Source organism: Botrytis byssoidea (genome assembly GCF_014898295.1).
Source record: "Botrytis byssoidea strain MUCL 94 chromosome Unknown BBYS_022, whole genome shotgun sequence".
Taxonomy (NCBI): domain Eukaryota; kingdom Fungi; phylum Ascomycota; class Leotiomycetes; order Helotiales; family Sclerotiniaceae; genus Botrytis; species Botrytis byssoidea.
The window spans coordinates 592,810-619,538 of record NW_024065863.1 but is presented as its reverse complement, the minus strand read 5'-3'; the positions used below and the strand labels follow the sequence as shown (position 1 = coordinate 619,538).

At 42.3% G+C, this 26,729-nt stretch overlaps 10 protein-coding genes across 10 annotated transcripts; 6 read left to right on the top strand and 4 right to left on the bottom strand.

Moving 5' to 3' along the window:
• Positions 1-201: 201 nt before the first annotated feature.
• On the bottom strand, positions 202-1,373 carry EAE97_009577 (uncharacterized protein; the record flags this gene model as incomplete). The annotated part of the gene is made up of 3 exons (XM_038880092.1): positions 202-733; positions 783-1,049; positions 1,108-1,373. 3 exons carry the CDS (start codon positions 1,371-1,373, stop codon positions 202-204), a joined length of 1,065 nt encoding a protein of 354 aa, XP_038729203.1.
• Positions 1,374-2,588: 1,215 nt separating this feature from the next.
• Positions 2,589-4,166, top strand: EAE97_009576 (uncharacterized protein; the record flags this gene model as incomplete). Its single annotated transcript, XM_038880091.1, has 1 exon — positions 2,589-4,166. The coding sequence occupies one exon, from the start codon at positions 2,589-2,591 to the stop codon at positions 4,164-4,166; it is 1,578 nt and encodes a 525-aa protein (XP_038729202.1).
• Positions 4,167-7,102: 2,936 nt separating this feature from the next.
• EAE97_009575 (uncharacterized protein) lies at positions 7,103-8,371 on the top strand (the record flags this gene model as incomplete). Its single annotated transcript, XM_038880090.1, has 2 exons — positions 7,103-7,488; positions 7,561-8,371. The coding sequence occupies 2 exons, from the start codon at positions 7,103-7,105 to the stop codon at positions 8,369-8,371; spliced, it is 1,197 nt and encodes a 398-aa protein (XP_038729201.1).
• A 2,954-nt stretch (positions 8,372-11,325) lies between these two features.
• Positions 11,326-13,274, top strand: EAE97_009574 (uncharacterized protein; the record flags this gene model as incomplete). Its single annotated transcript, XM_038880089.1, has 4 exons — positions 11,326-11,530; positions 11,594-11,986; positions 12,056-13,077; positions 13,125-13,274. The coding sequence occupies 4 exons, from the start codon at positions 11,326-11,328 to the stop codon at positions 13,272-13,274; spliced, it is 1,770 nt and encodes a 589-aa protein (XP_038729200.1).
• Positions 13,275-13,567: 293 nt separating this feature from the next.
• EAE97_009573 (uncharacterized protein) lies at positions 13,568-14,656 on the bottom strand (the record flags this gene model as incomplete). The annotated part of the gene is made up of 4 exons (XM_038880088.1): positions 13,568-13,730; positions 13,792-14,272; positions 14,332-14,518; positions 14,576-14,656. 4 exons carry the CDS (start codon positions 14,654-14,656, stop codon positions 13,568-13,570), a joined length of 912 nt encoding a protein of 303 aa, XP_038729199.1.
• Positions 14,657-15,068: 412 nt separating this feature from the next.
• On the top strand, positions 15,069-17,362 carry EAE97_009572 (uncharacterized protein). The gene is made up of 4 exons (XM_038880087.1): positions 15,069-15,658; positions 15,712-15,858; positions 15,934-16,666; positions 16,725-17,362. Exons 1-4 carry the CDS (start codon positions 15,596-15,598, stop codon positions 17,342-17,344), a joined length of 1,563 nt encoding a protein of 520 aa, XP_038729198.1. The 5' UTR covers positions 15,069-15,595; the 3' UTR covers positions 17,345-17,362.
• A 65-nt stretch (positions 17,363-17,427) lies between these two features.
• Positions 17,428-19,240, bottom strand: EAE97_009571 (uncharacterized protein; the record flags this gene model as incomplete). Its single annotated transcript, XM_038880086.1, has 4 exons — positions 17,428-18,181; positions 18,291-18,315; positions 18,366-19,047; positions 19,097-19,240. The coding sequence occupies 4 exons, from the start codon at positions 19,238-19,240 to the stop codon at positions 17,428-17,430; spliced, it is 1,605 nt and encodes a 534-aa protein (XP_038729197.1).
• Positions 19,241-20,125: 885 nt separating this feature from the next.
• Positions 20,126-23,414, bottom strand: EAE97_009570 (uncharacterized protein; the record flags this gene model as incomplete). Its single annotated transcript, XM_038880085.1, has 3 exons — positions 20,126-21,257; positions 21,311-22,709; positions 22,775-23,414. The coding sequence occupies 3 exons, from the start codon at positions 23,412-23,414 to the stop codon at positions 20,126-20,128; spliced, it is 3,171 nt and encodes a 1,056-aa protein (XP_038729196.1).
• A 932-nt stretch (positions 23,415-24,346) lies between these two features.
• EAE97_009569 (uncharacterized protein) lies at positions 24,347-25,840 on the top strand (the record flags this gene model as incomplete). Its single annotated transcript, XM_038880084.1, has 5 exons — positions 24,347-24,588; positions 24,741-25,002; positions 25,049-25,095; positions 25,147-25,162; positions 25,238-25,840. 5 exons carry the CDS (start codon positions 24,347-24,349, stop codon positions 25,838-25,840), a joined length of 1,170 nt encoding a protein of 389 aa, XP_038729195.1.
• A 15-nt stretch (positions 25,841-25,855) lies between these two features.
• EAE97_009568 (uncharacterized protein) lies at positions 25,856-26,194 on the top strand (the record flags this gene model as incomplete). Its single annotated transcript, XM_038880083.1, has 1 exon — positions 25,856-26,194. One exon carries the CDS (start codon positions 25,856-25,858, stop codon positions 26,192-26,194), a length of 339 nt encoding a protein of 112 aa, XP_038729194.1.
• Between the last annotated feature and the right edge of the window lie 535 nt (positions 26,195-26,729).

The window sequence follows — 26,729 nt, the reverse complement described above, 5'->3', positions numbered from 1 at the left end:
GCAGCGGATTGTATACTTAAAGATCTCCAATTCAGTACGCAGTCAACCGGGATGAAAACATCACAATAACAAAGACCAGATTGGCATTATCTCAATCATCGATCGGAGCATGTTCTTTACAAACTTTTCGCGTTGCTTTGCTTTCTCACAACCACATCCATCCCGCAAAACCAATCACAACACAACACAACACATCACCCCTCACCCCCCACCTCCCTTAAAAATCACCACCGGCTCTCCTAATTTCTTCCAAAGAACCCTACAAGCATCCATACTCGTAATAATATAGATCGATGCGTTCCAAAACCCCTGCAGCGGTAACACAAACACAGAAATATACTGAAGCGACATATTAACCGTGCCCGGGTACAAAATGGAATAGATGCGATTAGCAGTTGATGGAATCCACGTGATCATCATAGCGAGGAAGAACAGTAGCGAGACTTTCGCATAGGCCCACATAGCCGCGTTGGCTTGTTTATGCGGATGCACACTTGTATATGATGGTTGAGCTGGGGGTAATCCCGGTCTCGAGGGTTTATCGGAGGGGGCTTCTTCGACGGAGTTGGTGGTTGGGAGAAGTTCGGTTTGAGAGCTTCTAGACTTTTCTCTACGTGCTTTGGGCAGGTTGTCAGGTGATATACGTTCATTTGCTCTCATGAGTTCTCGTCGCTTGTCAAAGATTTTCTTTCCCGCGAAGGTGTAGATCATTATTGTGATTAATATGGTAATCCTTGAGTTAGTCAACCAAGAGTCCACAGTGGTGAAAAGTGTAAACATACCAAACCGGTACGTAGAAGCTCCAGAGTCTCCACAAACCCCATTTGGTCTTGATCCAGCACCATGATACGGCACTCCCATACATGTAACCGCGATTTTTTGTATGTACAAAGAAAAATACGAAGGCGGGAATGAATGGTAGTCCATAACATAGTAGTATGTACCACTTCTCTAATTGGCGGAGTTCTACCACGTCGAAGTGGAAGAAAAATGCACACATGACGTTACATGCCATGGCCAATGTCCAATATGCATCGGCCGGGAGGAACCTTTTATTCGTTAGAAATGAATTCTGGGAATTGCATTGTGAAGAATGAAAAACAGTACATCTGAATGAGAAAAGCCTGGAATTGACAAAACCGACCATCTGGAGCCGCAAGTGCCGAGCGAGAAATAAGCGTAGCGAGATTCGTGAAAATATTACCCAGAGACGCATAGAAAACTAATCGATTAATAGGTTTACGAAATGCGGTGGTGGTAAGAAAGGTTATGATAATGAAGAAACAACCGAGCAGGGAAATTCCAGAACATGTTCGTTCTATGGTGACGATGTTGGCATATTCGTGGCTGGTGATGTTTTCGACTGCTTTCATTTTATGGATGTTTCAATGGGAGAGGTGCAGGTTCGGCAGCGAATTGATATGTTGTGTAGATGAAGTAACAATAGCGGATGAGGAGGATGGTGATGCTTAGGTATACAGCGAATTTGCAATCTATGGAAAGGAGAAGAAGAGGGTTTGGAGGATTCATAGGTAAGGAATAATTATATATTCTTAAATAATCTGAGAGCTGAAAATGCAATCATAGATATGCAAATGTCGTAAGTAGATGTGTTCATATTAATATTCTCGCTATTCATGAACTTGGAAAGCACTTTACAAAGAACTTATCAGATATACTCCATAGCAGTTTCCTCGCAATATGAAATGTGTTGATTTACATTGAAAAATCGTACGACATGGCTATGTGACGATAGTCAGAACCAGATCATGATGTTGCAAGCAATCGACACCAAGATCGCAAGGTCTGAATGACGATGAAGATGGCTCCAATTATTTCGGAAGGAAATCAGGAGAAAAGAGATGAATCTGTGGAAATGAAAAGAGAGCTCATCGTCATCTCCCCGCTGTTTGACAATTACGATTGCTAGAAAGGGAAGGAACGTTGAGCTCTGCGATCTGTGAGAATCGAGACGAATACACTTTGTGACTTCACAATTTTTGCGACTCTCGCGATTCTCATTATTAATCCAACGGTATCTTGCGATTTCGTAGATTTGTTCTTTGAGAGCCCAGGTAATTTTCTGATAACTGGTTATATGCCTGGAAATTAGTTAACGGTAGTCAAATACCCCGAAAGAGTGTTCTGGATTTCATTTCATAACCATTCTATTTCATATTCTGGGAGCCTGAAAGGGTTTCCAACAATATGACCATAGAAAATCGCTTGATATTGGAAGGATCAAAATGATGGCGCTAGATTAACCTTGTTTACAATCTTTCACCCAACCGACTTTCGCTAATCTGGGGTGACTAGTACTCATTCGGGCTGAGGGCATTTTGAAGACCTGACTCTGATCTTTGGAGACCTCGAGTATACCTAGAGTGTGTTTTTCACGAGCTACAAATTAGGTAGAAGACATTCCTCACATTACAAGAGTAATGGGAATATCTGAATATGGCGACATTTCTTTTCATCTCATCCACTCATCATTCCATCATCGACCATATTTGCGTCACGGAAGCTTGCAATCACCTCGTCACACCAAATTCGAAATCTTTATTTTCCTCAATTACTAATTACTAAGAATGTCACATCGCGAAAACGAAGTTCCGCCACCTGTAATTGGTTGTTGTGTGGGACCAAATCACATATTGAATGACATCTTAGGAACATGGATTTCTCGAACTAAATGGGCAAAGCGCTTTAAGCGTGATGAAACCTCCAAAGTATGTTTAATACTGATTGAGACTGACGACAAACACGAATTCAACGCAATCTGGGAACCTTTTATATCTGCTATGACGAAGGTCGGTTACTTCGCTACCGCACTTGTTTTCAAGCATGAGGGTCCACCAAAAGTCAGTAGCCAGACATATGGACTTGAGAATTGTTTAACAAATTGTTGTTCCCAAGTCAAAAATATTTTGATTCAAAAGGAAGAGGCTATTAGGAATTTCAATGAAGAGATAAATTTTCATTCAATATATGTAGGAGCTATCGGAAGTTATCTCCAGCTTGGTGTTAAGGTTGACGGTGAGGAAAGAGAGGTCGAGTTCAATGTCGCCCTATATGTCAACCCCTTTGCCGAAACCTTTGGCCAGCAGGGTGGATTCTGGCACATCTCAAAAGGAGCTACACTTCCTGATCGTTTTGATTTTGGAAGACACACTGTCGAAGAATTCAGGCATCATGATTCTCGCGGTTCAGACTGGCATGCGACTATGCTTAAGACAGGGAGATCGAGACACGAAATCTTATTGGAATGTACTACAAAGATAATCAGAGACCATTCGAAGCAGTTATTTAAGTCTGAGTATGAAGAGGCTTCCAGAAATCCTTTTGAGATCGGAAGAGGTGCCATTTATGTAACCGGCGCAAAGCCAAACAAGGCCTCTAGACTCCAGCCCAGGGCTTTTGAATCTGGATCATTCGAGTCAGGAATATTCACGGCAGATATATGGCTTGTAGGTAAAGATAATTCCGAAAGATCTGGACGAAGGGAATTAGCATATATACCTAAAACAACTACATCCAAACCAATTACAACCAAGACAGAAATATCCAAGGAACCTACACCAGGCAGAAAGGAACTCACAAGAGGTAGATCCAATTCAACCACACCCAGCTCGGCTATATCAAACTCAAGCAAACCCACACGAGATAGATCCAATTCAGCTACACCCAAAACAACTACATCCAGATCAGATAGACACAGAGCAATCTCGCCAGATTCAAAGAAACCCACAACAAATGGATCCAAGGTAGCTACATCCAACTTGACTACAACCAGATCAGAAATATCCAAAGCGACCGCGCCAAACCCACAGAAATCCACATCAAAGATATTTGATTCAGCTATATCCACACCAGTCAGACCCAAATTAGTTACGCGTAGATCGGATAGATCGGATAGATCGGATAGATCCAAGGCAGCACCATCAGAAGCATATGAATCCACGCCAGATAAAACCCCTTTACTCAAACTTAGATCAGATAAACCTAAAGCAGCTAAATCTAATGGAGCTCCATCAAATCCCGCTAGATCCGGGAAAGAAACAATCAAAGCAGCTACAAAAAAGATTGATGAATCTTTGCAAAAATTAAATCCACGCAAACCTAACCCCAGACAGCATAGAGGCTACAACCAACTCGAAGAAAGCTAATCCCAGAAGATACAAAGCGGCTAGATCCAATACAGCCAAAGCCAAGCCAAAAAGTTCTGTACAAAGAAATCAAAGAAACGACTGCTCAAGGGAACAAAAGTGGAGGGAGAGAAGCATTAATGCCAGGCCTCTATGGTAAGAAGGTTTCCCTTTTAATAGTAAAGTTGGTCCGCTCCATTTATACGGAATGGCATAGAATATATAGATATCTTGAGCAAGATAATGCAGCCAAACAAATCACAATATTGATTCTACATCGATATTTATTCTCCTCAATTCTCGGGTAAAGTGAGTTCATGTGAAAGTGACCAAAAATTATTTAAATTTTTGACCGAAAGATCTATAATTTCCGATCTGATTTATACTTACCATAGGGGACATAAAAAAGCTTGCTGTGATAGGCGACGGATTGCTATATGTAAAGAGTTCATTTTCTCAACTTTATGAACGATTTGATTGTCATAGGCAAGATGTGTTTGCATTCTGCCGAACGATAAATGACTAAGATTGTTACTCGTTTGTACGATGAGTCGAGAAGTATATCTGAACATGGTCATAGAAACATCCCAAGATTTTGATTCCAGTCATTATGATTGATGACTACTCAACATCGTGTCAAGAGTGCAATCTTCTTGGTCGGAGTATATACTCTTGATATAAGACATCGAATGCACCGGGCAATATCTATCACGTAGCTTTGGAGGGGGCTTGACTCACCATTGTGTACCACCATTGATAGCAAAATTAGGGGCGGCCGCTTCTTACTCAAAAAAACCAGCATTATGGTACGGAGTCTTTGTTCTTCTCCTTATGGTAGTTCCGGATTTAAATCGGTTGTGCTCGACTGTACTCAAAGGCAAAGGCCAAAAGGTTGCGAGGACTGGCTGGGAATTGAAAAAGACTGTCAGGTCTTCTCAAAAAGAGTGAGGACGACCATTTATTTTCTCAAATAGTGTTACTCGATTTTACACTGGATTGAAGGACGGTTGAACTGCTCTCACTGCGCGGTAAGACGGAATGATAAAATTTCAAAGAACTGAAGCAGGAGTGCTAACACAAATATAGACATCCACACCAAGAGTTTGTGAAAATCGATGGCTTGGATAAAAGTGATGAAAATGAGACGCCTGAAAGACCATTTTTATCCCGTTCATTCGAGCTCCACCATACCGCGAAGTTATATTTCGGCAAATTCGTAGAATGGATTTTATATATATACAAGCTTTATCATACATACGGGACTGAGCATGATCGTTTGGTCGAGGGAACCTGATTCTGTTGATCTAAGTATAGTAGACTTCTAAAGAGCTTGGGGATGACCGTGGAGTGTCTAATAGATCTTTGGATATTTGCAGCTTATATCCAGATTATTGGACTTCGAAGTCTCGCGAGTGATGCTCTGGAATATCGCAGGAACCTGCTGCAGCGACTGGTTTTAACCAGCTCCACGGAATGACTACTCTGGTTTATCAATTCATGAATGATGATGGCAATCCTCGCAGATGGCCTCTCAGCTCTTCAGTCGCTGCTATCGAAATGAGCAATCAAGTAGTGATGATGTCAATTGATAAAGATCCGGGAATGCCACAGCTGGTAGTGGAGAGCGAACAGTAGTACCACGGGGAAAGCTTTGGAGATCCGCTGAAAAGGGGGCTATAAAGGAGGAACTTCGCTTGTTTCCTACTTGAAGCATTCTAGTAGTCAGCAAAGGGAAGCATTGTGAATCTTCGATTGAACTTGACTTACTGTCATGTTTTTGTTGCAAAAATGAACAACCATCTACCAAAGAACAACTGTTGGTATCAACTTGGTTGATAAGTGTAAAGTACTTTAGTCTATTATGGTTGTATTCGTTCTTGATCATTATTATCTATGGGAAGCTAGTACTTAATATAGGGTAGCGCTAGCGCGACGCTAGTTAATACAGTGCCCTCTTTGATCACATGATCGATATCCCGACAACAACTTTATCAGCCTCGAGACATGCTACAGGATGAGAGATCAGATGAGAGACGTATAGGAGTCAATGCAACTCGGATCAAATGTTTTAAAATCTCCGCTGCTCATTAAACTTTGTTCAAGAATTCACCAGGTGCACAGCCTTCTATATATGCCATTTCTTCAAGCTATTTAAATTTTCAACCTTTGAAAGATTTCCCTTTCCTCCAACCTTTATACAACTCTTTTATATCACCACTTTGTGAAATAAATTGATCAACACCTTCTTTAACACCAAAACATCAATCTATAAGGCCATTTCTTGAGATTTGAAATATCAATCGCTCTTAGTAGCTGGAAAGTGAGGTCGTTTTTGTGTTCTTAGATCTTATTTCTTGCTGAGACGCGATTTGCAACGCATCAACTTCAAACTTCCAAACCATTTTAACCTTCTTTTCTGCATCGCAACATATTTTGATCCGAGTGCATAGTATTCGGCTCTTGTTTGTTTGGTAAGCACAGGAATCATCTTTGACGTCCCTTTCATCATCTCATCGGCGTCTTTAACTTGTCCTCTTTTAGACTGAAACCACACGCTTCTCTGGCAACCACGTCGATTAAACGGTCAAGCAGCACGCCAACACTCAATTGTGCCTTGTCTGCGGTCTATTAGTATGTCTCTTCCAGGTCTACTCCTTGTTAACCTTGCACCTCGCTGGCGTCGCTAACTCATATCTTCCTCCTCTAGATCGGTTTGAAGAACTTTCTTCTCAATTTGCTACGACGCAAGCGCTAAATCACCTCTTGCAAACCCACAGACCCATAAGATACTTCAATTATTCTGTAAGTACTTCTTATTTATCAATTAGTTCCAGTCAACTTAACTAACCTGGTTTTAGAAAGACGTGCCAGGCCCTTACAACCTCTCGACAATTGAAACTCCCCGTCGTACAACAACTTCCTCACATTCACACCTCTATACAAAAACTTTTTCAAATATGAACAGCAACGTCAATAACTGGCAATGGGGGCAGCACGCTGCTGCTGTCCCCGTTGGCGCCTTCTCTACTAGTCCAAGTCGTGGTCAGCATGGTGCTAACTTCGACCGAAGCGCTGTAATTGGGCCTTATCGCTCGTATAACCTCGTTATTCGAGATTACCTCGCTGGCAACTTGTCCACATCACACTCACCTCCTGCTTACAGGGGAACCCTATATGAGCATAGGGCTACCTCTTTCAGCTTGATCGGGGTAGCTAGCCGTACAACCGCCTCTCCTGCTATTGGTACAGTTTCTGCTAACCCCACCGATACCAATGAAGCTATGCGAGGATTAAGCCGTCTAGATCTTGATGCGACTAACCGTGGTCAAGGTCCTACTTGGGAGTAAGCATCACTTTTCTCTCCACTATATCTACCCATCCCATTTATAAAATCGATCCTAACTAATGTAAACAGAGACGCACCGATGGACATGGTAACTATCTATGTCAAGGGAGATGACGGTTCAATAGACGGTCCTCCTTTCAACCTTCACAAATCTTTCTTCACACACCTCTCCCCATACTTCGACGCTGTCTTCAACTCTAGTTTTGCCGAATCTGCCACACAAACTCTCCACTTCGCTGAGTCTAATCGAGAGATATTTGCTATGCTTATCGACTGGGTATACAAGAAGCAGCTCAACACTCTTGCCACCTTTGAGCTAGATGACCGCAAGAATCTTCCCGTCGGAATTGGCCTAAGCACACTTCAGGGTAGCGACCTTGACAAATATATCAGCAAGTCACAAAAAACTGCTTTCGAACATACCACCAAGTTTATCGATCTCTGGTTCCTTGCCGACAAGGTCTTGATGCCGGAGCTACAAAATGCCGCTATCCAGGCTATTGAGCTTCTTCGCTTCTTCACTCCGCTACAAGGAGTTCCAGCAGAGATCTCCCGTGCCGTCTACGATAAGACACCAAAGGACTCTCCGATTCGAAAATATCTTGCGTATACTACACTTCGTCGACTACATCCTCAGTCTGAAGATAAGGGCAAGGACTTCCATCATGATATGCTTGTCAATATCTTTGATATCGTCAAAGTAGCTGGAGCTGATGCGAAGCTACGTCATTACGGCTTATCCGAGAAGGCTATGGAGTCGTTCTTGGTCGAGGTTAAGGGTGGAAGCCATCTGAAGGCTAATCCCAACACGGTTGCGCCTCTTGCTGATGACATTTGGGTTAGTTTGTGGGAGGTCAGAAGAAATGCTTTAAAGTTCTAAACACATTCCAAGCAAATTGGGATAATTTGGGTAGAAATTTTGGTACATTTGGATTCTTTAGAGATACCTTCATTCGAAGAGAGATAGACAGATTAGATAATAGATTGTCTAACACTAATATACACCTTTTGGCCATTACAACTAGTACTCTAATGCATTGAAATGGACGATAAGCTATTATTTGAAAATAATCTACGGAACCAGATTATGGTAATGATGTGTAGGAAATGGACTTGAGTTTATCTACAATTATCTAACCAAGTCTTACTGTGAAATGCTCATTTCTCTGGAACGAAGACATTACCTAACAGCAATTAGATAGAAATAGGTCGAATTCAGGGCAAAATTAGGTGACTTGAAGCAATCAACCACAATTTAACCCTAAAGTATTCGTTAAATGAATGTAAAAGTATCGAACTTGGAGAAATCAGTCTCAAAATGACTCCAATTACACACCGAATACAGTTAAAATGATGAATTTTCAGGCTGAACTTGGGCTCCGTTGAAGTCACTTATTTCTAAGTTTGTCATTTTACGACGGAATGACCTGCATATTTCATCAGAATGAAGATAATTTCGCGGGGAATTTTAGCGAGATGGCCCACATTTATAGTGTACCAGCCTGCAAATATAGGGCCTGAAGCCTGTAGTCTAAGCGCTACGTGCTATGTCTTGGAGTATAAGACCTATATTTACAGGCCTTCAACTGAGCTTTCATCGATCATTTTGACATCTTTCATCGATCGGAAATATGGGACGAGAGTCTTTTGAATATTCACAGTTAAACCCAAGTTCTCGTTACTAACGTCTAATCTACTCAATTTGAATGAGTCTAATGTCTATAATTAAGATTAACGCTTATAGATAACAATACGATCCTTTCACGATATAAGATATAATTCGCCTAATGCTTGTTATATAGGATTACACTAGAGAATTATCATCTAATGCTTCCAATAATTCTTCTTAAGTCTTTAAATGATAATCAATACTTTGAGTATACTATTATACAATCTAATTGATATAAAACCAATTTTTTTATTATTCCCTATCGACTTGTTGATTATAAAACTATTATCAAATCTTTAAGAGATAATATTGTAGTCCGTCAATTTAGAATAAACTTTCAAATTGATCGGGAGTAATAAGTTTATTTTCTTGTAAAAGAAAAGTTCAATTATTTAATATCAAAACAAACAACAAGTGATATAAATCATTTATGAAATTTATTAGTTATTCTATATACCTCGATTGCTTTGGAATTTCCGAGTCTAAATCTCGAGCTAATTAGACTGAAAAGTACTTAATTAAAGAAATATAGAGTCTATTTGGCTATATACCATAGAATACTAGAGGATTTATGATTGATATCGAGATAGACTCCATATGATTAACAAAGTAGTAGTGGAAATACCAATCTTGAGTCGCTTAGATAATTGCGATTCGCGTATGTTTAGTTTAGTATACTTTAACCTCGTCTTCAACGCGAAAATAGTTTCTTGATTAAATGATATTATACCATCTAGTCTGATTGCTTAATTTTTTGGAAAGAAATCTAATATTTAAGATCGCTATCGACTACTAGTTACAATAAATATGTTTTGGAAGTTTCTAGCGAGGTCGAAGACTTACAAATGCGCACTTTCATAATGCCAGCAATGTACGACGAGGGTTTCTTTGATATAGATTTTGTTGACACACAATGAACTACCATCATCAGATAAGTGAGATAATAATATAAATATACAACCGTTAATTGTACATTCTACGTTCTTTTCTCGTCATTTTGAAAACATTTTATATAGTAGACCTATTTATTGAAATATTACAGTATAATCATATGTCCGCGCTTGATTCATCGAGGCAAGTAAAGTTAGATTTCCAAATTGAAGTCACACAATTCGAAGTTTTTGCTCTGTCATCATGAGTGATTCGAAGGGTAGTAAAGCCGGAAATTAGGACTCGAAATATTTTCAAGAAAATACTAGATGACATACCAAAGAAGAACGAGTATGAAGTAGAAAGCAGGATCAAATGTACTCCTGTATGGTCGCCGTTTTTATGAGGATAAAAATACCAATATTCAAATATTATTCACGGCTAGAATACTCTTATCTACGATTTCGAGCCCAAAGCATTCGAAATTTAAGTTAACATAGTCACTCGGAGGCCAAATTTGTGGGTTCTAAGCTAAGAGCAAATTAATTGCCTGAAAATTGAATTCTATCGATGTAACTACCATCGGAAGATAGAGAAGATAAAAACCACACATCAAGGCCTTAGTTGAACATAACACAATGCCATGTACATAATTCCTCTTTGACTCAATAATTCACTATATGTAAGTGAAGGTCAAAGATAATTAGAGATGACAATCAAAATAACAGTGGTATTCAGAAATCTAGAAGTAGTCGTGTTCGGAAATGAAGATGAAATGAAAATGACCATTTGTCGTGTAAATTTTGACGCCAGTACCCTCACGGTGTTTGCTTATCAATTGAACAGAAACATTCATATTGCTCCAAGGATTCATGAAACAGAAGTCTTTCGAAATTTCTTGTGAGAAATAGGAAGAATCTAACCTCACATCCACGCCAAGATTTTCTTTTTTTTTCAAGAAAGCAGGCGGAATTTCACTTGGAGCCTGCTTTGTCTGTGAGCGAAGGATTTTGGTTTCAGTACATGCAAATCTCGTAGAAATGGAAATTCACGACATGGAGTGAGTTGGCTCATGTGTTGAACGCGACAATGAACCGCGCATAGTTTCAAGCAGTGAGACCTAGGAATTATTTACCTAGCAAAGGCAGCAGTATCACAAAGAAAGTAAACTTTCACGTTGCAGACTTCTGCTCTCTTCTAGAAGAACAATAATTGTATATTAACGCCAGTTTCCTATTTCGGATGTCAATTAAGTCTACTAGATATTTTCATTGATTGCCACTACACGAAGCAAAATGAAATCTACCGTGGTTCTTGCCTGGGTCGATTCATATCATGGTCTTCCTAGCCTACCTAAGAATGCACAAATGTGGACGATCGTCATAAATTCCCTGAACGATGGATACGCTTACAACTTTACCGTCACTCGCCCCAAAGAGATCATCTATTCCAGATCTGAACATGCGGAATTAAGAGCAGCTTTCGCGTTGACAATGCTTGGTTCATACACGAACTCAATAGCGGTCGATGGACATGTCACATTCATTGCCAATTCACTTTGAGTGGCGCTTCGAAGATTCATGCTTGGCGAAAGCCGTAGGATGCAGGGTGCAAACATACCCGTTCATATTGCAATCAAGTTCGGCGATGGTCCATTCTTCGATATGAGTACCGCTTTCAAAGTGGAGGACGAGAACTTCCCTTTGTTTTTGCACCCAGGACCTTCCACAACTCAGCCGTCACATGACTTTATTGATATGGCGGCATCTTCCTTGAAGATTGAATTACCCTCCCCCAAGTCATCTCCTAGAACGAAGCCCATTGATGGAGACTCCGACCTCTCCAATGATAGGGTTGGACCGAGATCTCTTTCTACTATTCCCCTTGATAAGGAAGCATACTATTCGGTATCCTCTGATTCCCCACTTTTTGACGCCTGTGCTACGGCTAATTCACGTTGCGATGTAAGATCTTGTTTTGGAAAAGATGATTCAATTGTCCAAGCACTCTAACATGGGGGCAGAGGAGGAAGTGCGGTTTCAACAGCACTCGTAATTGCTCACAATGCGTCGAAAGAGATCGGTACATCTTTGCGGGAGAAAGGGATCCACGTGACATTGCTTAGACATCGTGATACAGACAACGACCCTCAGATGGAACTTGGAGGGTTCAGGTATTCCGGCACCGGAGAATACGAATTCGACGAGCATTATGATGTGGCCTATATTGATATGCCTAGCTCGAAGAAGTTGACGATAGACACGTATCAGAAGTGCAAGTTAGCCGCCCATTTGCGCGATTCTGGCACGGTCAAAGGATCAATCATGATATTAGTGGGTTCCATGCTCATCGAGAAGGGCAAGTATGACATCCTAGATATTCCTGGTCATACCGGAACTAGTAAAGATACTATAGTTCATCTTCGGAGTAGCTTTAATGACTCTCTCTATAGTGAGGAGCCTCTCAAATGTTTGATAATTGGCACTATCAGCGTTGCGAAGGGTGAAAATTTAAGACGAGTTACTTTGGCTCGCCATCCTATCTTTGCAAGCTTTCTAGACGAGCTCGCTCTTGGGTTGTTCCTATGCGACGATAATCAATGGAATCATGTGTTACTGGGTCAATCATACCTTCTCGCCAATGTCCTTCGGTCTTCATTTGAGCATGTTTTACTTGCAGAAAACCCCTTACAGTGTTATGCTGCTCTCAAAGTCGGTGCTCCATCTCAATTCTCCACTAGCTTTCAACGAAAGTTCATGTCTGACTCGGTAGATCATATCGATGTTTTACCATCAGCATTCTTTTTCCACAATCCCCGCTTCATTGAAATGGTCAGTGCACGATACGATGAATTGAAGGCGTTTTGTCACGATACTACTGCTGATGTGCCCGAAAAGATAACCTCTCTATTCTTCAGCCCTCCGGCAACCGTCCTACTGCAAAGCCTCATGGGTTTTCGGAATTCTTTGAACGAATTTGATCCTTACGATGAAGAGAGAGGTTATCATAGAGTGGTGCCCTTTGAGGCAATGGCAATACTTTGCTCTGTTCCATTTTTTTTTTCATCATTCGCATGTGCATGTACGCTCGACAGAAATTCATTGGTAACTCTACCAGCGTCTGGAAGTTTCAGGACTTCCTTTGTAGGCCAACAGCATTTGGAACGTGGCAAGAAAAGCGATGGTACATGACACTGAAGTTCGGGAAGCTTCTCGATGGAACAGCTGATGAAGAGGAAATATGAAAAGGACAACAAGATTATCGAGGACTCCGATATACGCCACCTATATGGTTGATATCCTGAAGGGAGAAAGAAAGGGATGAGGACAAATAGCAGACGAGAGTTGTGCTTGTACTTGAATAGCGACGGTACTACAAAACGTACTGCCAACAAAAGGCACGACTTGGTGGCGCCTTGTTGAATTGACAGTATGGCCTGTCGATACAATTAATGGTATGTCGAGGATAGGCAAGATTCTAGTCGAACTCAATATGTGAGACGAGTAATTTCCTGACATTCCAAACATGCTCCTCCACTTAAAGCTTCTTTCCTTGCGACTTGATTCCCACCACAACAGGCATTGAAGTGAACATAGATGGCCATTCCAAATCCACCAGATCTTGCTTACCATTGCGACAATATCGCAGCCAAATTGACCAGGTGATATTATTGTACGCAGCTATTCCTGTCAAAATATGCCTGTTTACCTACATTAGCATTCTCTTCCCGGCAATTGAAAATAAAAAAATTAAGAACTCACCACCATCCATGACCTTCCAGAAAAATACCCCACGGTAAACCTATTTCCCTCCTCCATCTTCTGATTGTCCCACAATAAATGTTGTCCAAATTCCATATGAAAAATGCGAGAGCTACGTAAGTTAATCCTATAAAATTCAACTTCCACATCTGGCTCAAGATCTTGCTATCTCTCTCGTCTCTTCTTTTTTGCTCTACTGTATTGACCTTTTCGTCTTTAACGCGACGCCTTGGATTGAGTATATGCTCCATTATCCACATACTTCGGAATACCACAATGGCGGTGAGGAGTGCAAACATGTTTTGATGAAAGACTGGATCTTGGAGGTAATGATAGTATAAAGTGATAAATATCGCAAGCGCAGAAATCGAAAAAGCGAGCATGAAACGCGACAGAGGGGATTTTTGGTGCGCAAAAACGGAGTAGGCTAGGATGCACTCTAGATAAATCATGGCCAGTTCGTCCACGAGTTGCATGGGGTCTAGAGGTTGTTAACTTCTTCCATTCAATTAGGAAGAAAAAGAAGAAATATTGACGAACAAATCAACGTAGAATGGAATAACATGCTTCCGACTCCAATAACCAGATAACTCAAAAAGGCAATAAGGAAGACTCGGTCATGTCCATATTTAATACAGCTAGAGATTCCCTTCCAAGCCAAGATCACAAACATCAAATTGGTAATCGTATTCACGATCTCGGCCGAATAGATTGTAGCATAGTAGTCCTAAATGGAATGTTAGTAGAGATCAGGGAAAATGCGAAAGAATGAATAGTCACGTGCTTCTTCGCACCAATTGATGGTTGAGGTTACAGGGCCCCAGTATCCTGGGCCTGGAGAAGGGTAGGGCGTTGATGGTAGCATCTTGACAATGCTTGTTTGGTGTTGAGATGATGCCGTTGTTGTTCCTTGAGAATGTAGATGAATCTCTGGAGATCCCAGGAAGATAGAAGAATTACAATAGATTTCGGATTAAGAGATTAGTGATATGGCATTATGAGAAATGAGATCCCTTTTAAACCCGTCTTATTAACAGCAATACGGTGGAATACGAACCAAAAGAGAGATATTCACTTTGCAATCTGCGACATGTGGCCTTTCGACAAGTGAAAATTTCATCGTCGAGCATAAGATTTATGTTTCATCACGTGATGTTGTGCAGACAAACAGTTTACTTTACCGAATCTCGGATGAGAGGTTCCGTGCTTCTACCTTTCATACTAGGTATGCAGAACATATATCTATCATGTTTGCTCCCCCCTTTTTCTACCGGAATCGAAAGGTCTTTCCCTATTTCTAAATGCAGTTAAACCGTCCGATTTCTTTGCAGTCTCATCTTTTCTATTGCTTCCATGAAGTCATTCTAGATGCGACAATGTTTCAACCCCAGGATAATAAATGACAAGGTACAGAGATTGAAGTGTCCACTGGAAGATCCACTTGCATCTGTGGAACCAGTTGCCATTGAACGTTTCGATATATTTTAATTGGATCGCTCGTGGTGACGCGTGCTGTCCACACTATCATTGGATATGGAAATGATGAACGGCGACGACGATAAGGTGATACGCGCAATGGCTTTAAGATTATTTGTTAAAAGGTCTAAGGGGCAGAAAATATATAATTGGTGGCAAGAGCTTGTTTTTAGCTTTCTCGGTCTGCGTTTTATATTTGGCGTGTTGAAGACTTCTGAGACGTTGTGACATTTTCCATTGTCAGGCAAGATTTTTCGAGATATTGTCGATCAGTATACTTGATACAGAGATATTCAATTCCGGGCTCTACGCACAGCAAGTCGGCAATATGCGCGATGAAGGAACAATCGCACTCATTCCTCATCCCAGCGATGATCCACGAGATCCATTGGTAAACACACCCTCATACTAGCTAAAATTATGATACTAACGTATGTTCACTAGAATTGGCCAATGAGGAAGAAAGTACCTATCGTCGCTGCCTTATGTCTCGCGACTTTCGCCGGTTGCGCGAGTGGCCTTGCTGGTCAGTTGATACCGGCACCACAAGCAAAATTGTATGGGGTTGAGACCACAAAGATGGCTTATCAGGTACGTGAAGATTTTCGAACAAGCACCAGGAGATTTCTAGATGATTGAAATTCAATTGACACAAACTGAATATAGACATCCTGTTCCAATGCTGGCATGATAGCAGGATCTTTAATCCTCTTTCCACTATCTCACAAATTTGGTCGTTCATCGGTAATTTTCTGGTCTACCGTTGGAGTATTTGTCACCCAAGTATGGGCAGCATGCATGACACACTCCACGCAATACGCCCCATTCCTTGCTTCCAGAGTAATGGCTGGATTCTTTGGAACCATAGCTGGTATACTTGGTCCTCGTATACTTTTTGATCTCTTCTTCTTGCACCAGAGAGGCCGTGTCTTTACTTACTTTTATTGGGCTTTCGATTTCGGCACGGTGGCTGGTCCAACGCTGTCGGCATTTATATCAACAGCTGGGAAGGGATCATGGACTTATGCGTTTTGGTGGACAGCGGCGCTGGCAGCTTTGGCAGCGATAATGGTCTTTTTGTTCGTGTATGAGACTTCCTGGGATCGAACGGACGGGGCAGATAATTCAGCGATTGCGACGCCCGATGGATTTATTGCGAGTAAATTTGCGACATTTTTCCCGGGGACAAAAGTCACAAAGCAAGCCAGTTTAAAACAGGTCCTGAGGGTCGCAGCCAATCCATTTTTAATCATGGCTAATCCGTCGATGATTTTACTGGCAATGTTTACTCTGATTAGTTTTGGTTTCTATGTTGCGATGAATGCAATTACTCCGGTTTGGTTACAGAAGGGTGTGAAAGAAGGAGGTTACGGGTTCACCTCCAAGGAAAACGCTCTATGTATGTACCTTTCCAGTTGTTGGATTTTTCTCATGAAAAGTTATCTAACAATCGCCAGTTTCTCTCGGTCACTGGGCAGGAATCATAATAGCCTTGATCTACGGCCACTTTGTAAGTGATCGTCTCCCTCTCTGGATTTGTTCTCGAAATCGCGGTATCTGGAAGCCCGAATATCGTCTATACGCTCTCATTCTCCCCGCCTTGATTTTCAATCCAATCGGTCTCGGTCTCTTTGGCGCAACGCTTCAAAATCATTGGAGCTGGGGAGTCCTCATCTGGGCACAGATAATGGTGACATTCGGATCTTTATCCATCACCCCGATTACTGTGAACTATGCGTGTGAACTCTTCACGAAAGCTCCTGCTGAGACAGCTATTGTGATGAACAATTATAGAGTTGGATTCGGATTGTCGGTGACGTTATATATCACGCCTTGGGTTCAGGAGTTGGGGTTTAGATGGACATATGGAATGATGGCATTCTTACAAGTAGCGAGTTTTGTATTTGTGGTGATACTGGTGTGGAAAGGACATGAGGTTAGAGAATGGAAAGTTGGAGCTTTAAGTAGCGACGAGGAGGGCCAATGTGTTATGGAGAAGGGAGAGAGTATAAGTAAGCATAGCGTGGGCAGTGAACATCAGTATGTTGAGGGTGAGAAAGGGACTCATCAGGTTTGATTGTACATAATAATATTCAATCAGAGTGTCCAATACTCCGGACTGTAATTCAATAATGATCTATCAAATCTTCATATCCATCATCAACCCAAATCCACGAAATCCCTCCACCCCCTAATCCACTCCCACCGATTCGGCAATCTCCACGATCTTTTTTGATTCGTGCTACTAGAACTCTCACTCTCACTCTCACTACTAGTAGAGCTCTCACTCGTACTTTCCGAAAGACTCACACTCCCATCCACATCCTCCGCAATTTCCTCCACCTTTCCAGTAACAGCCACACACTGATCAGCAGGGACTCTAATCCCCTTCGTCAACAACGCCGTTCCCGCAGACGGCAACTGATCATTTCCTCTCGACGCAGGAACACGTCCTAAATACGCATTGAAATTATAGTTTCCACACGCACATATCTCTGTTACATTTCTGGGACTCGTTTCTTGGAGCACTATTTTTCCTTTTCTCCAGAGTCCGAAGATTTGGCTTCCGACTCTCATGGGAACGGTAAAGATATTCACACCTTGTGCTGCGTTGAATTGGAAGGCGCCGCTTCCGGATACCACGGTGACGTTGCCGGGAGATTTGAGAAAGGCGGTTACGAAGATACTGTCGGTTTCGGTTTCCCAGCCGTTGGGTTTGCCGTTGAAATAATCGCCGGATGAGTTGGATGCAGCGAGCATAGTTGTATCTGTGGCGTCACATTTGAGAGAGAGAGGGTTGGGACGATACCAGTAGACTATGAGATCGTGTTTGATATACTTGGAAGGGGAGGTGGCGCCGGCGTGGAAAGCACGGATGAATGGGGTGGCAAGGGTTAGCCATGCTCCATGAGGCCTGAAGTTATTAGCTATGCACTTCAACAAAGACTCATTAGTACTTGTAAAAGATATCTCAAATGTCATTCGTCCATTTCGAATTTCCATCATCAGTATGTTGTGCAGACAGCGGTCCCACATAATGACTTTCGCCTACTCTGAATCAGTCTCTTGAATCTCCAGATCTGCGCAAGGCAACTCACCGTAATCATTCCAACTGACAATTTCTACAAATCTCGCTCCCAGCCCCAACAAATCCTGCCACCTTTGGACCCACTGTCCCTCTGCCGGAAACACCCAATTCTTACTATACGACACCTCGGGTCCATAATGCGTAAAGAACCACGGACTAACAGGCGCAATGTAATCTTTCCCCGCCAACGCATTCATGTAAGCCACATCACCATCACGAACAGTGAGATTCGAAGAAGATGATGGCGCTTTGTTCGCACCATTATTAGGCCAACCCATCCAATTAAACGCGGCATCCAGCTCCTTAAAATTAGATGACTCAGGGCTAAAGTTCGGTGCGAAAAAGATAGGAACTCCAGCTTTCGCACGCACATCTGCGACATTGAGAGCATCGCCTATGAATGTCGAAACAAAGACTTTGTCATCCACAGACAATTGAGCAGTCTGATTAGCATATTTTGCTATTTTTGCCCCTACTGCTGATGATTCTGCCGGGTCCCAAGAATTGAAATCGAAGGACAAAAAGACTTTCATGTGGTTTGTAGCTGCGGAAGCATAGGCATAATCGAGCTGTGTATCTGTAAATGCGTCGGCGCCGATATTCAGTGCAAATGCGTCGATTCCGGCACGACGGGCGAGTTGCATATCTCTGTCATAATCGGTGGCGCTGGCTCGGTTGCTTACAATGCCGACCTAGACTCGCTGATTAGTTTTCATTATTTCGCTAGAGAAGAGGGCATACCATGAAATGTGCAAAAACATAGCGACTTGGAGAAGTGTGGTGGTTTGAGTCCCTCGATGAGAGGTCAGCAGTAATGAGTTGGATAGAGTTAAGTAGTGTGAGAAGCCATGGAATGGTCTTCAGAAAGAAAGTATTTGTCTGCATAGTGAAGTTCATTGACCGAGTTACTGTACAAACTTGAGAATGAGAAACTGGCACTATATTTTGGAATGATGTAGCAAGTTCACCTCGAAGGATATAGCTAGTATATCCACATAATGAAACTTCATAATGATACATGGAAGGATGTTGATCACCGAAACCACGAACAAAGGAAATTTATGGCCTAATAAATCGCCATTCCTTTGATTTTCGAAGAGACACGAAATTTTGATCTCTTTGTCTACCATAGATAGCCTCGAGATAGCCTATGATTCTTTCTGCTAGATTAATCAATCAAACCCGATCAAGCCAAACCACATGGAACCACGTAGTTGATATTCGCTTTTTACTAGCACATACATAATTTGAAGCTGCTAGGTCCTCCAAATAAATTGCGGTATACCCGTCGATTTTAATCCTGAACATTGAACTTCCATTATACATTCAACTTGCGATGCGCCTCCCACTCTCACTTCACTCATCAACAGCATACTTCAAGCCCTTGGTATTAGTAGCTAGCGAATTAACCTTGTGAATGCCGTATTCGAGTCCACTTTATTGACAGGCTTGATTGGATAGATACCGTAAGCATAGGATTCGCAAGGACAAGATTAATGCAATTCATAAAACAGCTAGCACCTGGAGATATGAAAGATAATAGTCTAGAAATGGCTGCTTATAAAAGAATTTTGATTTCTCAAGAATGTGTATGTGTAATTGACGCTGACAGAGCAAGCAGGGAATTTGAGAAGAAAAAAAAGAGGTAGTGTAGGTGCTTAAGACCTAGCTGTGGAAGCAATATAAATGGTAAATGAACGATCTAGCATTTGTGATTGTCTATCTGGTATCCAAATCTTTATATGCATATAATTTCCGTATCATAAATGCTTATATCCCCATCTTCTCGAACACAAATGCGAATTCCTTCTCTTCACACTTCACTTGAAACTCTTCTTTGACTCCTGGTCCACAAGCCGCCGACCCAACACCAGCAGACTCAGCATCTAACCTCCATAATACTTCTTTTTCTTTCACCAAATCCCTTGGATGTCTCGCTTTTTGCAATGTAGTAGGGGAATATCTTGTAGCCGCCCATTGAAACGTGGGGTTTCCAGACGAACTTGCTCTAATTCCCACTCCGGAGGAATCTGTCATGTTTACCCATCTAGTCTTCATACGGTTACCATTCTCTTGCGGTACATCGTAGGGAGTATGTAACGCATTCACATCAGCGGAATAAATACCGAGCTTCTGTGAGGAGCATTTATCCGCGTACGCTTCTCCTGGTCCAATACCGAACCATTCTGCATTGTCGAGATCATTGCGGAGTTTAATATCCAAGCCAACTCTAGGCAGGTTTGATGGCATTGATCCAGTAGGTTTGAGGTTGACTTTGATTTTCAAAGAGCCAGTTGCTGAGACCTGATATGTTGTAGTAGCCTCGAAGCCCCAGTTCAATATTGGAGGTGAAATGAATGTTACAGCAGTGAGGGTAACTAGATCTTCATCGGTCTTCACCTCGAAAGATCGAAGCTGCGACGTCAACGCATCCAACCCATACCGTTTATAGTAAGGAAAGTCAGAAGGCATATCATTGTTTGTCGGAGCTCTCCAGAATCCCGGTGTAATTGATGAGATTAGTATCTCGGTTGACTTCAAGGTCACTGGACTGGTGAAATTCCATTGAGACAAACTACCCCGAGCTGCATCGAATGCAAATAGGAAGTTTGAGCCTGTAATTCTGTACTCCGTCCTAGATGAGACGACGTCGAGATGAGAAGTGTTTCTAGGCGATACTTGAGAGATAGAATCTGCATTAGGCTTCGAGATCTGCTCTTGCATCCATGCAAGCTCATGACCAGCATCAGCCCAAGCAGTCGAAAACTTTTGTTGAAAGGTGACTGTAATCCATAGCTCGTCCGATCCATTCCTAGAAGGAGTAGATGGTAATTCTATTGAAGAAGACTTTCCTGGGAGAACATCTGGAAGTGCCAAATCACCAGATTTTACAATCTTCCGGCTTTGAAAGGTTAGCAAATTTGATTAATTGAAGTGTGATAGAAATTAACAAACCTTTTTCCGAACGACTCAATCTTGTACGAAGCGACAACATGATCAAGTCCTATAAAATCATAACCATTGGCGATCACGATTTTACCCTCCTCAACCCAAGCACGAATTGGAGCAATCACCTTTTTGAGTTCTGTCAAACCAGGTGTAGGCGTATGATCGCTGTAGCACAAGCCATCCATGACAAAGGTATCATCATTCGGGACATCACCAAAATCGCCTCCGTAGGCATAAAAGCCCTCTTTTCCTGGCTCTGTCTTCCACAATCCGTGATTTGCCCATTCCCAAATCCAGCCGCCTTGGAGCCTTTCGTAAACTCTGAATGCAGCCTGATAATCCTCTAAACCTCCGGGTCCATTTCCCATGGCATGGCCATATTCGCAAAGCACAATAGGCTTGTCATAGGTGCCATCAGAAACACCAGTAGTCTCCGCATGCTTGACAAGAATATCGATGGGTGGATACATGTAAGAAAACATGTCTGCAGACTTTGCATCCGCATCACCTTCATAATGGACCAGCCGGCTAGGGTCCACCTCCTTTGCGTAGTCATACATTGCCTTGTGATTCTTCCCATAGAATGCTTCATTTCCTAAGGACCACAAGATAATCGAAGGATGGTTCTTGTCTCGATTCACAAGCTGGGTCATTCGGTCGATATATGCGTCGCGCCAAGTTTCGTTATCGGAGGTAAATTTGGCGGCTTGTGGAAAAGTCAATTTCTTACGTTCTTCATAAGGTATCGATTCTGGAATATCGGCAGGATATGCTACAGCATCATAAAATCCATGGCACTCTAAATCTGCTTCATCCATCACCCATAGACCAAGCTCATCACAAAGATCATATATTCCCGGATGTGATGGGTAATGCGAACAGCGTAGTGCATTGATATTATGTTGCTTCATCAACAGTAAATCCTGTTTGATAAAGGATAATGGCACTGCACGTCCTAGATGCGGGTGATGATCATGACGATTTGCGCCATTAAAAAGAATAGCTTTGCCATTGACTGTTATAAGACCATTTTTGAGCTCGACGCAACGGAAACCGACGTTTTGGTAAATGATCTGAGTAACCTTGTTGTTCACATGAACTGAAATCTCAAGCTGATACAGATAGGGTGTCTCGGCAGTCCATTTCTGAGGTTGTGATACCGACAGGCTCAATGAGAGCTTCTTCGCGTCAGACTCAAAAGATTTAGAACCACTCGATATTACTTCATCGCCATTAGAATTACCACGTAGGGTCAATTTTACCTCTCCAGAAGATGGAGCAACCAGATCCAAGGCAACTTCCAGAGTCGCGTCATTATATTTTTCATCAAGCTTAGGTGTAACGAAATAGTCGTCGATTCGACCCGTTGTAGGAAATGATAAAAGATTCACATCTCTGAATATGCCTGGAATACAATTGTTAGTCTACATTACTCGATTGTAATGCCTCTCCCACAGAATTCGGACTTACCAGAAAGCCACCATTGATCTTGATCCTCAATATATGACCCATCACACCATTGGTATACACGAACCCAGACTTCATTTGCGCTTCCCCGGTTCACAAATGTCGAAACATCAAATTCCGCCGCATTTCTGGATCCTTGAGAATACCCAACGAATTGACCGTTGACCCAGACGTGGAACGCGCTATCTACACCATCAAATCTCAATCGCAATTGGGAAGACTCATCCCAAGACTTTGGAACGTGAAACGATCTGCGATAAGTTCCCGTGGGGTTTTCGGTCGGGACATGTGGAGGGCAGACGGGAAATGGGAATATTGTATTTGTATATTGAGGTCGACCATGCCCTTGAAGTTGCCAATGCCCCGGAACTGTTATATTTCCCCATTTCACCTCATCATCTGCTATAGTTTCAATTTGTTTATCTGCCGTTGGTGGCACATTCACATATCCTTCCTTAGTGCCCAATTCTGAGGTTGGTGTATTTGATTGAGCTGGAAGTGGTGCATGTTTGGGCGTTGGGGCATAATGAAAGTCCCACGTGCCATTTAACAGAAGAGAAGAAGGTGGAATATAGTATGATCTCGCTGGAAATCGATTTCGTTGGAAGATCTTCTCGTCGCAGATATCCAAGTCGGAAGCCATGGTGGTATCGTAGCTGTGAGAAATGCAAAAAGCCTTGAGAACTGAATGGCTATGTGTGGTAAGAAAGAATGGATTGATCTGTCTATGGCATATATTATACTACATTGGCATTGATATCAAGGCTATCTTGACTCAGTGTTCATCTTCGCCCAGAGTTGGCATCGAGTGCACCACTCTTGAGCGTGCCAGGGAGCCCCTCATTACATGGAGAGCACAGAAATGCGTAGGTAGATTGACAGGTGACGGATGTCGGCCTCGGGGATACATGTTCCGAATGATCAATCAAACAAATGAGTTCGCGAAGGAGTAGAAGTTACATTAGTTTGGTACCTTTATTGATCTTCGTGATTTTGGTTGGATGAAATGAGGGCGATGAAGGGGCGATGAGGGGGCGATGGGGGGTAGATTGAGTGAAGTTTGGGGAAATATTTGATTCGGGGAACGCGGAGCCGAAATCCCGGTAATTAAAACCACCACAAACACGAGGCCATACCGTTATTTGAATTTGGCGCACCAACCCACTCTCACCGCGAATTCTAGCTTACTTCTCCACACGAAATCTTGATTCAGGTTCAACCGCTATTGGTCCTTTGATTCCTCGCCGCAAAGTTCCCCTGTTTCCCCATGTTATGAGTCTGGGGTATTTTCCAGAGCTTCAAGCTTCATGTGGTTGACAACGTCGGGACGTAGGCCAAAAAATGGACTACATTCACGATTCGATGGGATGAGAGATCAGATACGACGGGAAAGCAATCAAATGAGGCCAATGATGGTAGACTTCATAGAGAAAGATGACAGACATTGGGACTATTTATTCGCCCTCGCGCTGCGGGTGAAAGGAGGAAGAGATGAACTCTACTGTCATCTGTCGTTCTTGTTAATTCCTATCTATCTCTTGGATTATTGATATTGCCTACTGGTTCTCAATAGCAATGGCCGAAAAGCACTTGCAGGATGTTGAACTGCACGAAACAAAATCTGAGGGTATAGTTGGTGAGGCAGTTCAACTTGCTCACGATGTTGACGAAACGAAGCCCCGTCCATTCACCTTGGGCATGTTTCGTCTTTATGGTTGCTTGATGGTCGCATATCTATGTGGATGTTTGAATGGATTCGATGGCTCTTTAATGGGTGGTCTTAATGCTATGAAGACTTATCAAACCTACTTCCACATGTAAGTGATTATCTATTCGCTTCACTGCATTTCACTGGGATCAATCCAGCTACAGATAATCATGTACAATCTGGCTTTTTAGAAACATTCTTCTGTTTTCTCAAAATCTTGCGTCATCAACATAGAGTATCATCATACTAACTGGCCTAAAGGAGCGCTGCAGGGTCTTCGACCGGCCTTGTTTTTGCCATGTACAACATAGGCTCAATTCCTGCAGTCTTCTTCACTGGTCCTGTCAACGATCATTTTGGAAGGCGGATGGGCATGTTCACTGGTGCAGTCTTGGTTATCATTGGTACATGTGTTCAAGCGCCTTCAACAAATAATGGCATGTTTTTAGCTGGCCGTTTTGTTCTTGGGTTTGGAGTCAGCTTTTGCTGCGTTAGTGCTCCTTGCTATGTGAGCGAGATGGCTGTAAGTTCAATCATGAAAGGATTATGGCAGTGACTGACTAGTTTAGCATCCTGCTTGGAGAGGAACTCTCACTGGACTGTACAATACTACCTGGTACGTTATGTTGTCATTCCTTGAAAATTAGCAACTGCTGATCATAATCAGGTACATCGGATCAATTGTTGCATCTTGAGTTGTTTATGGTTGTAGAACAATAGATGGCGATGCTAGTTGGAGAATACCAATTTTGTGCCAGTTGATTTCCTCTGGCTTCGTTGCGATTGGCGTTTGGTGGTTACCCGAATCTCCTCGCTGGTTGATGGCGCAAGACAATGCAGATGAGGCTGTTAAGGTCTTGGCAAGGTATCATGGGGAAGGTTCAATCGATCACCCAATGGTGACTTTGCAACTCAAAGAGATGCAACAGCAAATTGGCCTTAATGATTCTGACAAAAGATGGTGGGATTGTTCTGAGCTAGTGGAAACTCACTCTGCTCGCCGCCGTCTTATTTGCGTACTCGGAATGGCATGCTTTGGTCAATTGAGCGGAAACTCCGTTACCAGTTACTGCTTACCTGAGATGTTACTTAATGCTGGAATTGTATCTGAAGAAAGACAGCTTTTGATGAACGGCATACACTCTCCTATCTGCTTTATTGGAGCCATTGCTGGAGCCAGATATACAGACAATTGGGGTCGTCGACCACTTTTACTCTACTCCATCTTGTTCTGCTCGGGGTGCTTCGCAATCATCACGGGAACATCTAAATTGGCTACCCAGGACACAACCAACGTCACTGCTGTAAACACAGTCATCGCATTCATCTACATCTTCGGATTTGTCTTTTCTTTTGGATGAACCGCTTTACAAAGCATGTACATTGCAGAGACGCTTCCAACTTCAACCAGAGCCAAGGGTACAGCTATTGGCAATTTCTCTTCATCGGTCGCGAGCACTATCATTCAATACAGCTTTGGACCAGCATTCGAGAACATTCACTACTACTTTTACCTCGTGTTCGTCTTCTGGGATTTGGTCGAAGCGGCGGTCATTTACTTCTACTTCCCAGAAACTAAGGACAGAACATTGGAGGAATTGGCTGAAGTGTTTGAGGCTCCAAATCCAGTTCAAAGGAGTTTGGAAAAGAGAAACGCAACTACTGTTCTCAGGACACTCAGAGTTGATACAACGATTGCGAAAGGCGAAGTTTAAAGCAGTTTATGTTACATCTGCTGATTGGAAAGGATGTGGGACTTTGTGAATCCAAGGTGTTTGAGTTATTTTTATTTTAATATGAATTATGATCTAATTTCTGATATTGGATTTCACGCCAGCACGCAACGCATATGAAAAATATCATCGTATCCGAGGTTGTAAAATGTATACGCCGTACACTTCTTTTCGATTTCTACCCTCAAGATTACAGAGACAAATTATCCTGCCCGTCTCTGATATCTGATGCCTGATGCATGCATGTAAGATTACAACCGCTAACCCACCATAATTTACCACCCCACATGACCCAAAATTTTAATCCCAACCGCATATTCATTTTCCCACACTCCACATAATCACAAAGGCTTTTTACGACGATTAGCCATTCGAGCCATTCTTCTTCGAGAGGAATAAACATCCGTTCCAATTATTAAAAAAAAATGGATACGAGTCCACCAAGCAATCGTTTTCATATCTTGTAATTTAAATCCCAAAAGTCTTATCCCGAATGCCCCGAATATCTTTATCGAAC